General features: G+C 41.3%; 1 protein-coding gene across 3 annotated transcripts; it reads left to right on the top strand.

Annotated features, from left to right (window-relative positions):
- The first annotated feature begins 7,683 nt into the window (after positions 1-7,683).
- zgc:153441 (retinol-DH_like_SDR_c domain-containing protein) lies at positions 7,684-15,192 on the top strand. 3 transcript variants are annotated; one of them, XM_064980305.1, is made up of 7 exons: positions 7,684-7,789; positions 9,428-9,562; positions 9,860-10,051; positions 10,452-10,613; positions 10,705-10,824; positions 14,483-14,687; positions 14,943-15,192. In XM_064980305.1, exons 2-7 carry the CDS (start codon positions 9,550-9,552, stop codon positions 15,046-15,048), a joined length of 798 nt encoding a protein of 265 aa, XP_064836377.1. In that variant the 5' UTR covers positions 7,684-7,789; positions 9,428-9,549; the 3' UTR covers positions 15,049-15,192. The 3 variants fall into 3 exon arrangements, with proteins under 3 accessions (XP_064836377.1, XP_064836374.1, XP_064836376.1); XM_064980302.1 differs by lacking the exon at positions 7,684-7,789 and adding an exon at positions 8,069-8,420 and having other exon boundaries at positions 9,407-9,562; XM_064980304.1 differs by lacking the exon at positions 7,684-7,789 and adding an exon at positions 8,071-8,420.
- Positions 15,193-15,964: the final 772 nt, after the last annotated feature.

The raw sequence follows: 15,964 nt of genomic DNA, 5'->3' as shown, positions 1-15,964 counted from the left end.
CCGTTTGACGAGGTAGGCTGTGATTCGATGTTAAATTAACATGCACCGCAGGACAATCAAGGTAACTACACATGGTTGATGATATTACTAGTTTAACTAGTGATCATGTTATTAAGATTGATTGTTTTTTTATAAGATAAGTTTAATGCTAGCTAACTTAACTTGGCTCCTTGCTGCACTCGCTTAACAAGTGGTCAGTCAGCCTGCCACGCAGTCTCCTCGTGGAGTGCAATGTAATCGGCGTCCAAAAATGACGATTACCGATTGTTATGAAAACTTGAAATCAGTCGACCTCTACTCTGCATATCTTAAATTGGCGTACGGTCATAATCAAAGTAAGCATACGCTGATTAAAACAACTGGCTTTCTGAGCAATCTTTTGAAATTTTAGGACAAGCAAACACCTTAATCAGCATTCTAGATTTGTATTTGATCTGCACATAGGCTTGCACAAGTGTCACGCCCTGACCATAGATAATAAAAAGCTCTCCATGTTGGTTAGGTCGGGGTGTAACTAGGGTGGGTCATCTTGGTGATTATATTTCTATGTTGGCCTGGTATGGTTCCCAATCAGAGATAGCTATTTATCGTTGTCTCTGATTAGCGAGTGAAGTTAGTTTTTCTGAACTAAATGTGTATCTTTGAAATACACTGTACAAAACATTAGGAACACGAGACTGACCAGGTGTATCCAGGTGAAAGCTGTGATCCCTTATTGATGTCACCTGTTAAATTCACTTCAATCAGTGGTTTCCAAACTTTTTAATAGTCCTGTACCCCTTCAAACATTCAACCTCCAGCTGCGTACTCCCTCCAGCACCAGGGTCAGCTCACTCTCAAATGTTTTTTTTTTCTTTCATCATTGTAAGCCTGCCACACACACACTATATGATACATTTATTAAACAAGAATGAGCGTGAGTTGTCATCACAACCCGGCTCGTGGGAAGTGACAAAGAGCTCTTATTGGACCAGGGCACAAATAATAATGTTGCTCTTTATTTAGCCATCTTACATATAAAACCTTATTTGTTCATCAAAAAACGATAAATCACCACATGAAAATGACAAGTGTGTGATTGAAAGAATACACATAACTCTGCAGTGTTGGGTTGTATTGGAGAAAGTCTCAGTCTTTAATCCTTTTCCAGACACAGTCTGCCTGTATTTAGTTTTCATGCTAGTGAGGGCCGAGAATCCACTCTCACTTCGGTACGTGGCTGAAAAGAGCATCAGTCTTAACAGAGCGATTTGCCAAGGCAGGATGCTCTGAGCGCAGCCCAATTCAGAAATCTGGCTGTGGCTTGTGATTAAATTTTCACAGAACCGCTTGTTGCAATTTCGATGAGGCTTTCTTGTTCAGATATTGGTAAGTGGACTGGAGGCCAGGCATGAAAGGGATAATGAATCCAGTTGTTTGTGTCATCCGTTTCGGGAATGTACCTGCGTAATTACGCACCCAACTGACTCAGGTGCTTCGCTATAAAACATTTGACATTGTCCGTAAGCTTGAGTTCATTTGCACAACAAACAAAACAATCATACAATGATGGAAAGACCTGTGTGTTGTCCTTATTAATGCAGACAGAGAAGAACTCCAACTTCTTAATCATAGCCTCAGTTTTGTCCCACACATTGAATATAGTTGCGGAGAGTCCCTGTAATCCTAGATTCAGATCATTCAGGTGAGAAAAAACATCACCCAAATAGGCCAGTCGTGTGAGAAACTTATCATGCACGCAGTCTGACAAGTGAAAATGATGGTCAGTAAAGAACTAAGCTTATCTCTCAATTTTTAAAAATGTGTCAATACTTTGCCCCTTGATAACCAGCGCACTTCTGTATGTTGTAGAAGTGTTACATGGTCGCTGCCCATATCATTGCAGTGGAGAAAATACACAAGAGTTCAGGGGCCTTGCTTTAACAAAGTGAACCATTTTCACTGTACTGTCCAAAACGTCTTTCAAGCTGTCAGTCATTCCCTTGGCAGCAAGAGCCTCTCATGGATGCTGCAGTGTACCCAAGTGGCGTCGGGAGCAATTGCTTTTATGCACATTACCACTCCACTATGTGTCCCTGTCATGGCTTTTGCGCCATCAGTACAGATACCAACATGAGCAGCAGCTACGTTTGGTTACATACGGACCATTAGTGGAATTCCTGTGAGAAGGTAACGGTTAATGTGATTGGATGGTAATTATTTGAATAGGCCACCTGTATTTGACATTGTGTTGTTATTTCGCTGAAAACTAGATGGTTTCATTTCATTTTTGGCAGTGAAATGAGCCCCCCCCCTCCCCAAAAAAATAATAATAAGCACCTGAGGCATGGAGGTCGGAAGAGGCTGCAGCACTTGAGTCAGGGCCACTGGTTTGGGTAGTAATGGTGCTGCAGAGATGGGCAAAAGTCAATATACTCCCTATGAGGCTTAAACATGTTGGTTGCATGTGTCCATTGAAACATGTTTTATGCTACAGGTCAGTAACTCAAAAAAAGAAATTAAGTCAAAACAGTTGCCAAGCGTATGTGTAACTGCCAAAATAATGGAAACACTTGAGTAACTGAGGGATACAGAGTATACTGTTAAAATATAAAACGCAACATGCACAATTTTAAAGATTTTACTGAGTTACAGTTTATATAAGGCAATTAGTTGATTGAAATAAATTCATTAGGCCCTAATCTATGGATTTCACATGACTATGCAAGGGCGCAGCCATGGGGGGGCCAGGCCCATCTACTGGAAGACAACAACCAGCCAATCAGATTGAGTTTTTCCCAACAAAAGGGCTTTATTACAGACAGAAATATTCCTCAGCACCCCCTCAGACAATCCCACAGGTGAAGAAGCTCGATGTGGAGGTCCTGAGCTGGCGTGATTCCACACAGTCAGCTGTTTTGAGACTGGTTGGACATACTGCCATATTCTCTAAAAAAACATTGGAGGCGGCTTATGGTAGAGAAATTAACATTCCTGCAGTCAGCATGCTAATTGCTCGCTCCCTCAAAACTTGAGACATCTATGGTATTGTGTGACAAAACTGCATATTTTAGAGTAGCCTTTTATTGTCTCCAGCACAAGGTGCACCTGTAAATTTATCATGCTGAAACTATTGCTATTGATAATTGAGTCCCAAAACATACAGAATGACATAACCGAGGGAAGCAGGTTACACCGAGTCTGCACACAGCACGCTCACCTTTACTGGGTCCCTTGCTTGTGTCTTCCATTTCCTCATCTGGTTGATGTTGCCACAGCGTCAGATCCTCCTCCACACACTCCATGTGGAGCTCAGAGTCTGTGGCGTTGACCTCAGAGTCTGTCATATTGACGTCTGAGTCCGCCATGCTCATAACTGTAGATTAGTTGATATAATATGGATGTTATGATGATATCTATGATCATGTTTTAGAATATTGGCACATGACCTGGACAAGGCAGTGTGGCAATCATGCAAAGTCAGAAAGTGGAGCATCAGCTCTTGCTCCTTGTGTATTTTATTCGCTGCATATGTGTTGTCCAGTTAAGGGGGAAGCTGGTGTGGTTGTAGTTAGAGGAAGAGAAAATGGTATTTTTATTGTCTTTACCAAATGTTGTGCATGAACTGTGTGTATAAATCCCATTAAAGATGCACTATACAGAAATCACTCTTCCATTTCCTGGATGCTAAAATTCTAAGTTTGCTTAATTTCAGTTTGTGTGACAAAACAAGTAGTGTAGAGAATCATTGTACCATCTAAACCGCTATGAAATATTTTAATATTTTATTTTCAGCTGGTGTACAAAACTGAAAGTAAAAGATGCAAAAACGAAACTTAAGAACGGAAACATAGACATGCTTTCAAAGCGAATGACAGATCTATAAAAAAAACATTTCTATGTCAATTTGGTCTGGTCGCCCAAAAAGGTGTGAAGAGAAAATGCTGTTCATGAACACTGGTCCAAGATCAGTTTCCAGTCTTGTAATCTTTACATTCCCTATAACTAGCAATACAAACTAACTTGTTCTGGATCAGTAGTGACATTCGGATAGTGCAGTGTGCATGGCTTCCTTGCAGCCCACTCTGCAACGACTCCATGCAAACAGCAAGACTTGAGCTAGCACCACTGCTAACTAGCTAGCAAGCTAACTGAGTTCAACAACTGGCAACATCTACATCTATTCACGAAGCATGCAAATGACTTACCTTGTTCACTCTTTTGCCGAAGTTTAATAAAAAGTACAACAAACCGCGGAGAAGTGAAGCGGAAAACAAAGATATGTAGAATGGTGACTGCTATCGTTTTTCCCTTTTTGGCTCGCGTAGGAAGGCGCAAGAAAATCTCTACGTCACTTCCAGTTTTGATGTAGACGCTTTGATTGGCTACGATCTTAAAACAAGGGCGGGGTGACCATCTCCATCATGAAAAGCACACGATTCCAAGTTTTATCATGTTTCCATCTTCCAAAAATATAATTTCTTCAACTCCTAATACACGCGCAGATATATTTTGATAAATTTGTGGATGTTGTATGACTATCTCCACATCATGCATATTCAAATTCGATACATTTCTCCATGGTACAAGTTGTCAGGCATGTTGTTATAATGTTGCAGCCATGCATGTGAATGTCATAATAATCCAATGTAAAAGGCTCACCACTTTTGCTTTCAAAGAGTCGTTTCATCTGTAGCTCTATTTACCTAACTGCGATTACCAGAAGCAATAGTAGTATGCTAATATACCATATAGCTAACATTCATTTTGTCAATCTGCAATTTCTACATGTTTTGAAGAAGTGTCTGTAAACTGCACGATCATGTGCAAGTAACACCGACGTTGCTCTCAAACGCCAACCCGCTATTTTAAGGCCCACAACCGACTACATAGCAAGTTGATATTTCTGAATTTCTTTCTTAATTTTTTGGGAGGGTTTTGTGTGTATTGTTAGGTATTACTTCACTGTTGGAGCTAGAAACATAAGCATTTCGCTACGCCTGCGATAACATCTACAAAATGTATATAATGTAAGCAAACAATAACATTTGATTTGACCTAGGCCAAACCATTAAACAAAAATGAGCTAGCTCGTGCGTGGGAGTATAGGTGTTGGCAAGATAGCTACTAGCTACCTATCCTATCATCCGACCGTTGCCCCTCCCGTTTCCGATCGGAATCTCTTGCTAGCTAGCTAACGTCAGGTAGCTGGTGTTAACTAATTTAACTAGCTACTAATCTGTATGTATCCTTGTGCACCAGTCCAGCTACCGGAGGAGGTAGGGTCGAGTGACAACTGGGGGTATTAGCAGTGGCTAACAAACTGACAAAGCTGGTTAAAAAAACGACTAGCTACCTAACGTTACTGTAACAATTAACTAACGTTAGCCAGCTAGTAGCTTGGTAACGGTAAGCAGAGTATTAGAGTATTTCGCTGTAACCGGCGGCGCCGGTATACATACAGGAGCGTCCCCACTGTTAGATGATGAGTCTAGCTCAGCCGGCTAAATGACAAAATTCACATGCGCATATATTTTTTATTTAATTTTTTCCAAATTCACTAGTTACTAACTCATTATTGATTCGAGTGCAGCCTGTAGTGGCGACCAGTCATTCAGGGCAGGGGGTGTTTAAGCATGTTATTTTGGCATTAATACTTGTCACATATCAGTTTGCAAACAATGTAAATAAATATAATAACAAATCATTGAGTTAATAAAGATGCATACAAAGATGGTCTCTTTTTTTTGCTTTCTGGAGTAAGGCAGTTCCAAAATTCAGGTGTTTCAGCCCAGCTCAGTACTTTCTATAGTGGTGGGGCAGCCAGCGGAAAATGTTATATAGCAAAATCTACGGGGAGAGCTCGAAAATTCAAGACCTTGAATGCTGCTTTTGAGATACATTAGAAGTGCTCATCCAAGGCGGCTCAAGGTCATTGGCCACAGATAAAAGGACGTCAAATCACGTTATATCTACAGTAGCTTTGATTGGTCTGATCATATAAACATCATACTCATGTCAACATCATACTTTCAAAATGGTCATCATCATTAATCAAGTCGACAATCTACTGGCAAATCCTTGTCATATGAAGAGAAATTATAGATAAAATGTATCAGTGTTGGACATAAACATTACAGAACAAGTTGGAAATCGCAAATTCAACAACGAGTGGTTTGGAAGGAATAAGTGGCTAACTGCAAGAATTGCAAAGCAATCACTAGCCTGCTATTCATTGGAGTGGATGTGTGGTCCAAGTCTGGGTTTAAGGGTATCTTTTCCAAGCTTAAAAGGATAAACATTCAACATTGGCCATGCTGTCAATCCAGCATGACTTCTCCAGCTTTCAAAACAACTTGGAACTGGGAAATCTCAGACTTCAGTGAGTTCAAGACAACTGGGAACTCAGAAAGAAACGAGCTCCGACTGGGAAAATACATTTTGAACAGTAATTCAACTCTGATTTTCAAGTCGGGATCTCTGGCCTCTTTCTAGAGCTCTGACCTGAAGATGATTCAATCGTGTTTTTTTTTCAAGTTCCCAGTTCTCTTGAAAGCATCATAAATCCAGAGAATGCCAGACTTTGATGAAAGAATTTGCCCACAAAGGACCACCTTGCCACCTTCATGTTCAAGTGAGCACAGTACAACAAGATGAGCCCAAAAATGTATTCTATGCTGCTGCATAAATTATGTGATATGCCAGGGAGATATGTATATGGTAGCTAAGAAAGCAATACTAAGTGTATGTTGTGTAGTAAGCTGTTAGTAGCCCATGTGCCTAAACCTAAAAATGTGGTTCCTTTTCCCTTCATGTAGTCCAAAGTCTGTTTTTAAGAAATGTCATCATCGAATATTGTAAGAGCTTTCATTATGTGTTTATATTCCCCCTTTTATTTATCCTACGGTTCTGACTTGGTGTACAGGGAGGATACTGTAAGAATGGCATATGTTCTGAATTCTGTCGCTGTACATTTCAAAAGTGCTGAACAAATAGTTGATTATGTCCATCCTAGCTCGCTCATGAATGTCTTAATCGCAATTTTGAATTGCCTCTTATCCGCTCGTCATCCCCTTATGCCATAGTTTGTACATCTCAATTGTCAGTAGAAACCACATTTGTTTACACAAGTTAGCCATATCAGCTATGTTTTCTTAAAGGCAGTAAATTAGGCTGAATTAACTGTTTCGCTGCAAGACAAGATTCCGCTGATAGCCAGGTGCAGTAGTGGTAAGGTGTTGGGACTGCTGTTGGGACTCTGCTGTTGGGACAGTTTTATGTAGGCCCATAAGTTTGTGGGCACAGTTTGTCACCGTTATAGTCCAATTAATGTATTGTTTAGTGTTCTGTTGGGTTGTGTATTGGCTTTGCTGGAGTTTGCCCCACCTAGATTTACATGCTAATATAACCACTAGTAGCCTGCCAATCAAAGTGTTTGACAACATCAACAATATGATTACCAGATTTTTTTGTAGTAAAATAACTTCCATTCATTATGAATAATTAGCCAATGCAAAATCTAGCTACATCTTTTTGTCCTATTTTCCTTTACTATTACTATTTTAAAATGGTAGCCCTACAATAGGCCAGTAGGTGGCACTTTAGGTCCTACCCATACCTCAGTGGGTCCTACCCATAGACTAGGTCCTTTCATGTATCATCATAACAAAAGTTGAAGTATTAGTACACTCAAATACACAGAGAGCATGCTGTTCCCCTGAGAGACAGGGACTATGCCACTACTACTACCAATGTTGAAATTGAGGGGGAGCAGCTGGACCAGGGCTTGGACAATCTCACTGGACCAGAGGTAGACAAGATCTGTCTTTAAGGTGTTCTCTTGACAAATACACTGAGTATACAAAACCTTAAGAACACCTGCTTTTTTCATGACATAGACTGACTAGGTGAATCCAGGTGAAAGCTATGATACCTTACTGATGTCACTTGTTAAATCCACTTAAATCAGTGTAGATGAAGGGGAGGAGACAGGTTAAAGAAGGATTTTTAAGGTGCAACTTAAAATTAGGAATGTGTTCCTAATGTTTGGTATAGTCAGTGTTTAAAGACACCACACAATCCCACTTTAAGGAATTTTCAAGGAGGAGAACCATACTAGTGTGCCATACTTGTGGTGCACCATTGACTGTTTAAGGAAGTAGTTCTGGTTTAATCTGGCTATAAGACTAAACCTCCTATGTAAGATACTTAGACCTATTCATAGCCACTCGATCTGTATCACTGCTCGTGCTGTAACAACATTCAAAGCAACACAGTTCAAGAAGAATAGCCAGACTCGCTAAGCTCGGGATTTACTAGGCTAAGTTGTCTGGTTTGGGGTAGTCAAACTGTTCTGGCAACAAGAGTTGATAAGATGTGGAAAGAGTTGAAGAAAAACCAGCTAGTCAAGTACGGTGCTGTGACCACAGTGACAACCATCAGTAAGTCACAGCTCTACTGCTATGCAAGTTATCTTGATGTATTGTGGGTCTCAGATCTCCTTTCAATTACTTTTACAGTTTTCTATAATGGTAATATTGTTCTAACATTTCTACATGGAAATATATGCTAGGGGAATAGTAGCCTAATTTCAACAAAAGTTAACACTACTAAACCACCAACCAAGTGTATTGTATATCAAAACTGACTGTATGAAGTATGTTGTGCCGTGTTGTAACATACAGGATGTAAAAGTCTTCAGATTGTCAATTTTTCTTGACTTACATGACAATCCACAGAATCACTGAAGCATGACTGACCGTGGTATGTGGTAATGCTTGATTGTAGTGTCTATTTAAGGATTGTGATTTGTAACGTGTTCACTCCCTGTAGCTCCAAGATCCCAACATATACTGTTATGTGTGTAAAGGCTTTACAATTGCACATACAGTATATGCTATGTTAACAATTCCTATTTCCACAAGAAAGGATATTTTACGCAGACTTGAAAAATGTTAAGCCAGGATTAAATCTTGTTTGGTTGAGAGATTTTAATTGTGATAGATTAGGGCTTGTGACATTCCTCCCATATGGAACCAGTCCAGTGCCTTTTGAACTGTTGTCTTAACAGCACTTCTCTATTGGACTGTAACTGTTCACTGTACCTGTATCGACCATAGACGTTTACACAATACCAGTAATAAAGGTTGTGCCCTCAGTTGCTCTATCTTTCCCTGTCCATGGATTGATCACATTGGTGCTCCAAAATAAGGATGTTTACTCTTCCACATGTTTCACATATAGTCCCAGGATTAAAAGCAATGAGAAACAAAAGTATTGTGGGCCAATGTGACCAATGAACATGCTTTCTATTCCCATGAGAGAGGTGGCCAACCTGTCAGTACTTACACAATCAACAGATAGGGTGCCTCTAGTGGAAGGTTCATAGGTCAACATAAGAAGAAGTAAGAGTGATATTTTGGCTCAGTGCCGTTTGTCTCCAAACCAGGCTATGTTTTACTGCGAAAGTGGATCGCCGGTGGGATATGCCGCAGCCGTGCCAAACTGCATGGAAGGACTGTGGTGATCACTGGTGCCAACACTGGCATCGGCAAGGAGACGGCCTGGGATATGGCCATGAGAGGTACAGAAGGCCTATGCCACTTCTCTATTGGACTGTACTCTAATTGTGTTGTGATTTACATTACCTTTCATGGGGTCCCTTTTGGACACAAACAAGTTCCAATGCGATCTGAGGAAAATGTGGATTTAAGGGCAACTGTGGGGCTTTTCATTGGAAGGCCTGAGTGTAGGAGGCTTAGTGATGGGGTATGATAGATAGTGGATGTTGTTCAGCTGATGATAGGGCTGATCCTATATATTCTATTGGAGGGGAAAGTGATGAGAGTGTTCTCAGACTGACGGTACTGCATGTTCTCAGGAGCTCGGGTCATCATGGCTTGCCGAGATCTCACCAGGGGAGAAGCAGCTGCAGCAGAGATCCGCAGTTCCACAGGAAATACTAACGTGGTGGTGCAACAACTAGACCTGGCCTCCCTCGGTTCAGTACGTCAGTTTGCTCGGGAATTCATTGCCACAGAGACCCGTCTGGACATACTTATCAACAACGCAGGTGAGACTGATGCAGCAGACTGGGGTGACAGGTTGCCTAGTGGTTAGAGCGTTGGACTAGTAACCGAAAGGTTGCAAGACTGAATCCCCGAGCTGACAAGGTACAAATCTGTCGTTCTGCTCCTGAACAAGGCAGTTAACCCACTGTTCCTAGGCCGTCATTGAAAATAAGAATTTGTTCTTAACTGACTTGCCTAGTTAAATAAAAGTTAAAAATATATATATATTAAAAAAAAGATTTTACCCAACATGCTTTGAGAGCCTGACTTGTGTTGGTGTTGTCATTGAAGATCCTTCTTACTCTGGATTTGCTTTGAAATAGAACATGTTTCTTATTGTCAAAGTTGTGGGCTTGAGCTTTTTGAACCATCCTTTAAATACTCTCCCTCTACTCCTCCCAGGTATAATGCTGTGTCCCAAAAGCCTCACAGTGGAAGGTTTTGAGAGTCAATTTGCCGTCAATCACCTAGGTCACTTCCTATTGACCAATCTGCTCCTGGACATGCTGAAAGCCTCCACCCCCAGCCGTGTCATCAATGTGTCTAGCATCGCTCATCAAGGCGGTAAGCCCATCCTGTTCAGATATTTTTGTAATAAAATAAATATAATCAATTGAGTTATATTTTTATCTGGCTCAACCTCATCTTCTTTCAGGGAAAATCCACTTTGAAGACCTTAATTTTGATAAGAAAGGTTACAACTCAGTAATCGCCTATAAGCAGAGTAAACTGGCCAACCTCCTCTTCTCTAGGGAGCTGGCACGAAGGACCAAAGGTGAGGGGTTGCCTTATTACAGCTCTATTACTACTCATATACATGTAGTTAGAAATTAGACAAATTCAAAAATGAATTAACCTAGTTATGTGTAGGAAATGTATTAATGTATCTAGGGGGTTTTTACATTTCCACTGCATATCATGTTCACTGGCTAAATGTACAGTAATCAAATCAACGTTTATTTGTCACGTGCACCAAATACAACAGGTGTGTAGACCTTACAGTGAAATGCTTACTTACAGGCCCTAACCAACAGTACAATTTCTAAGTAAAGAAATAGGTATTAGGTGAACAATAGATAAGTAAAGTTTTAAAACAACAGTAAAAAGACAGTGAAAAATAACAGTAGCGAGACTATATGCAGTAGCGAGGCTATATACAGGCACCGGTTAGTCGGGCTAATTGAGGTAGTATGAACATGTAGGTATGGTTAAAGTGACGATGCATATATGATAAACAGAGTAGCAGTAGTGTAAAAGAGGGGTTGACAGGTGGTGGGTGGCGGGACACAATGCAGATAGTCCGGGTAGCCAATGTGCGGGCGCACAGATTAGTCAGGCTAATTGAGGTAGTATGTACAGTTGAAGTCGAAAGTTTACATACACCTTAGCCAAATACATTTAAACTCAGTTTTTCACAATTCCTGACATTTAATCCTAGTAAAAATGTCCTGTCTTAGGTCAGTTAGGATAACCACATTATTTTAAGAATGTGAAATGCCAGAAAAATAGTAGAGAGAATTATTTAATTCAGCTTTTATTTCATCACATTCCCAGTGGGTCAGAAGTTTACATACACTCAATTAGTATTTGGTAGCATTGCCTTTAAATTGTTTAACTTGGGTCAAATGTTTCGGGTAGCCTTCCACAAGCTTCCCACAATAATTTGGGTGAATTTTGGCCCATTCCTCCTGACAGAGCTGGTGTAACTGAGGCAGGTTTGTAGGCCTCCTTGCTCACACCGATCTTTCAGTTCTGCCCACACATTTTCTATTGGATTGAGGTCAGGGCTTTGTGATGGCCCCTCCAATACCTTGACTTTGTTGTCCTTAAGCCATTTTGCCACAACTTTGGAAGTATGCTTGGGGTCATTGTCCATTTGGAAGACCCATGTGTGACCAAGCTTTAACTTCCTGACTGATGTCTTGAGATGTTGCTTCATTATAGCCACATAATTTTCCGGCCTCATGATGCCATCTATTTTGTGAAGAGCACCAGTCTCTCCTGCAGCAAAGCACCCCCACAAGATGATGCTGCGGGTGGCGTTCTTTGGCTTGCAAGCCTCCCCCTTTTTCCTCCAAACATAACGATGGTCATTATGGCCAAATAGTTACATTTTTGTTTTATCAGACCAGATAATATTTCTCCTAAAAGTACAATCTTTGTCCCCATGTGCAGTTGCAAACCGTAGTCTGGCTTTTTTATGGCGGTTTTGGAGCAGTGGCCTCTTCCTTGCTGAGCGGCCTTTCAGGCTATGTTGATATAGGACTCATTTTACAGTGGATTAAGATAATTTTGTACCTGTTTCCTCCAGCATCTTCACAAGGTCCTTTGCTGTTGTTCTGGGATTGATTTGCACTTTTCACACCAAAGTACGTTCATCTCTAGGAGACAGAACGCGTCTCCTTCCTGAGCGGTATGACGGCTGTGTTGTCCCATGGTGTTTATACTTGCGTACTATTGTTTGTACAGATAAACGTGGTACCTTCAGGTGTTTGGAAATTGCTCCCAAGGATGAACCAGACTTGTGGAAGTCTCCAATTTTTCTCTGAGGTCTTGGCTGATTTCTTTTGATTTTCTCATGATTTCAAGCACATGGGCACTGAGTTTGAAGGTAGGCATTGAAATACATCCACAGGTACACCTCCAATGGACTCAATTGATGTCAATTAGCCTATCAGAAGCTTCTAAAGCCATGACATCATTTTCTGGAATTTTCCAAGCTGTTGTGGTGGTTGATTTCTGTATTACTAAATGAGGAGAGACAAACTTCACACACCAGTCAGAGTTATACTTAAACTACATCTTTAATAATAAGAGCTTTCCAATAGCACTGACTTTCAATGATGCACCATCTCTAATGAACCATTGAAAGTGACAACACAAAAATACAAATATCTTTTATAGCCATGATACACCCCTCTCAATCTACATGATGAACAACAGATACATAGAATGGTCACAAGGTTAAGATTTGTATGAAAGGTATCTATAATACATAGCAGACAGTTACTGCTGTGTCAACAGTTTTCATTGTATAGACCAGTGTCTGGTCCTCCTACTCCAAACTGGAACCGTCTCACCCTGGTACGGTATAGCACAAAAACACCAACTCATCCAATGACATAACTCAATTGTCAACTCTTGATACTCCTAACTCAGGTAAAGCCCCTTCTCAACCCCACTCCTGGACAAGCTCACTGAGGAGAGTGAGCCTCTAGGTCATACACTATCCCAGGATAAGTGCAACATCAGAGAGGACATACAATGGTTCCAGACACTGCCATACACCTCCCCCCAATGCCAAAGGAGGGAGTGACTAGTGCACAGACATTGTGGAGACAAGTAATTGGTTCCCTATTAATCATGCCATCCCTTCACATGGTTTAAGAATAGGTAAAGACACATTCACATATGAAGACAATGTTCCATCCTGTCCTCTTCCCTTTCTGATATTCTGCATAGCACCAGGGATATGTGAAAGACAAGCCTGACCTCTCCCCTCTCTGGGCCCCAGGTGACTGAGCCCCAGCTGAGGGAAGAAGTGCAACTGCCAACACTAGAGTCCAAAGAAATACATTCTAATAGACAACTATATCACATAAGCATATTATGCAGATAAGACATCTTAATTACTTATGTTACCCAACTAATTATGATTCATCCACCACACTGTTTAAAGACACAGTCAACCTAGTGTATGTTAACGTCTGACCCACTGGAATTGTGATACAGTGAATTATAAGGGAAATAATCTGTCTGTAAACAATTGTTGGAAAAATTACTTGTGTCATGCACACAGTAGATGTCCTAACCGACCTGCCAAAACTATAGTTTGTTAACAAGAAATCTGTGGAGTGGTTGAAAAATGAGTTTTAATGACTCCAACCTAAGTGTATGTAAATGTCTGACTTCAACTGTACATGCATGTATAGTTAAAGTGACTATGCATGTATGATAAACAGAGAATAGCAGCAGCGTAAAAGAGGGGTTGTGGACCCCAGCTCTTTACATGGAAATACATTACCAATGGGCCATAACTTTGTGCGGGGTCAGAAAATAGATGCTCCAACACACAGGTCTACATTTAGTTGTATTTTACCATAGTTATGGATGGATTTTACTGTATACTATTATGGTTTAGCAATGCATGGCTAAAGATAAGGTAACTAATGTTTACTAGTGGATTAAAGCCCATACATTTGAAGCCTTTGTCAAAGAGTACTCATCAAGTATCATGACCTTTGCCATTACCCCCCCCCCCTCCCCCCGTCAGTAGCCGTCTTAGTATGCACAACAAAAATGATACAAACAAATAATGTTGCTTCAAAATCAGGTTATAACTGGTGTACAGTGCAGTGCTACCCTGCCACATGATGTCTCTGAATGTCAACATTCTAAGGTTAGTGGCCCTATCCCTACACTCACCCCATCAGGTACTGGAGTGACATCATATTCCCTGCACCCCGGAGTTATCCGGACAGAGCTGTGGCGCCACTCGCAGTCAAAGTACCCCACGTTGAGTGCCATGCTGTCAGCCCCCGCCTGGCTCCTGATGAAGACCCCCAGGGAGGGTGCCCAGACCACCATCTACTGCGCCGTCAATGAAGGGCTGGAGGAGAAGAGTGGCTGCTACTTCAGGTACCACTTTCACTTTAGCATCCCTGTATGTATAGTGGATCAACCTGAATCAGTCTCTCTGTGTCTGTGTGTTTGGGGGTTAATTGGAGTTGGATGATTTACATTTACAAGAGGAGTGTATTTTGTGTGTGTATGTGATGGTTAAGTATCCCATCAAGAGTATGTTTGTACAATGTGGTGTATATTCTGACTGTAGACAATATAAATAACTAGGCGTTTAGGTGAGCTTTAAGTTAACATGTGTTTGTTTCTCAGTGACTGTCAGGTAAAGGAACCAGCTCCTGAGGGAAGAGATGATCTTGCAGCACTGAGACTATGGGGTGTTAGCGCCGGGCTAGTAGGACTCATTAAGAACAACTGAACAACTCGCCTTGCAACAAGGTGACACTCCCAACCCCACCTGCAAGGGCCCCCCGGATACTGCCATATTTTTTCCATGCTGGCTCTTAACTTTCATATCAGAAGGGTAATTGTAAGATATCCTGTATTCTATATATATATATATATATATTGTGGGAAAATACACATTTTCTGTACTATAACCTCAACAAAAAAATAAACGTCCTATCACTGTCAACTGCGTTTATTTTCAGCAAACTTAACATGTGTAAATATTTGTATGAACATAACAAGATTCAACAACTGAGACATAAACTGAACAAGTTCCCCAGACATGTGACTAACAGAAATTGAATAATGTGTCCCTGAACAATGGGGGGGGGGGGGGGGGGGTCAAAATCAAAAGTAACAGTCAGTATCTGGTATGGCCACCAGCTGCATTAAGTACTGCAGTGCATCTCCTCCTCATGGACTGCACCAGATTTGCCAGTTCTTGCTGTGAAATGTTACCCCACTCTTCCACCAAGGCACCTGCAAGTTCCCGGACATCTCTGGGGGGAATGGACCTAGCCCTCACCCTCCAATCTAACAGGTCCCAGATGTGCTCAATGGGGTTGAGATCCAGGCTCTTTGCTGGCCATGGCAGAACACTGACATTCGTGTCTTGCAGGAAATCACGCACAGAACGAGCAGTATAGCTGGTGGCATAGTCATGCTGGAGGGTCATGTCAGGATGAGGGAGGAGGATGTCTTCCCTGTAACACACAGCGTTGAGATTGCCTGTCATGACAACAAGCTCAGTCCGATGATGCTGTGACACACCGCCCCAGACCATGACGGACCATCCACCTCCAAATCGATCCCGCTCTAAAGTACAGACCTCGGTGTAACGCTCATTCTTTCAACAATAAATGTGAATCCGACCATCACCCCTGGTG

The sequence above is a fragment of the Oncorhynchus masou genome, chromosome 12 (genome assembly GCF_036934945.1).
Source record: "Oncorhynchus masou masou isolate Uvic2021 chromosome 12, UVic_Omas_1.1, whole genome shotgun sequence".
Taxonomy (NCBI): Eukaryota; Metazoa; Chordata; class Actinopteri; order Salmoniformes; family Salmonidae; genus Oncorhynchus; species Oncorhynchus masou.
The sequence above is the reverse complement of the archived record's forward strand: the minus strand, read 5'-3'. Positions and strand labels throughout refer to the sequence as shown.

Coding starts and splice junctions, on each gene's coding strand:
- zgc:153441 (XM_064980302.1), top strand. CDS start 8,354: ATGTGGAAAGAGTTGAAGAAAAACCAGCTAGTCAAGTACGGTGCTGTG. Junction 8,421..9,406: donor GACCACAGTGACAACCATCA/GTAAGTCACAGC, acceptor ATTTTGGCTCAG/TGCCGTTTGTCTCCAAACCA. Junction 14,688..14,942: donor AAGAGTGGCTGCTACTTCAG/GTACCACTTTCA, acceptor TTTGTTTCTCAG/TGACTGTCAGGTAAAGGAAC.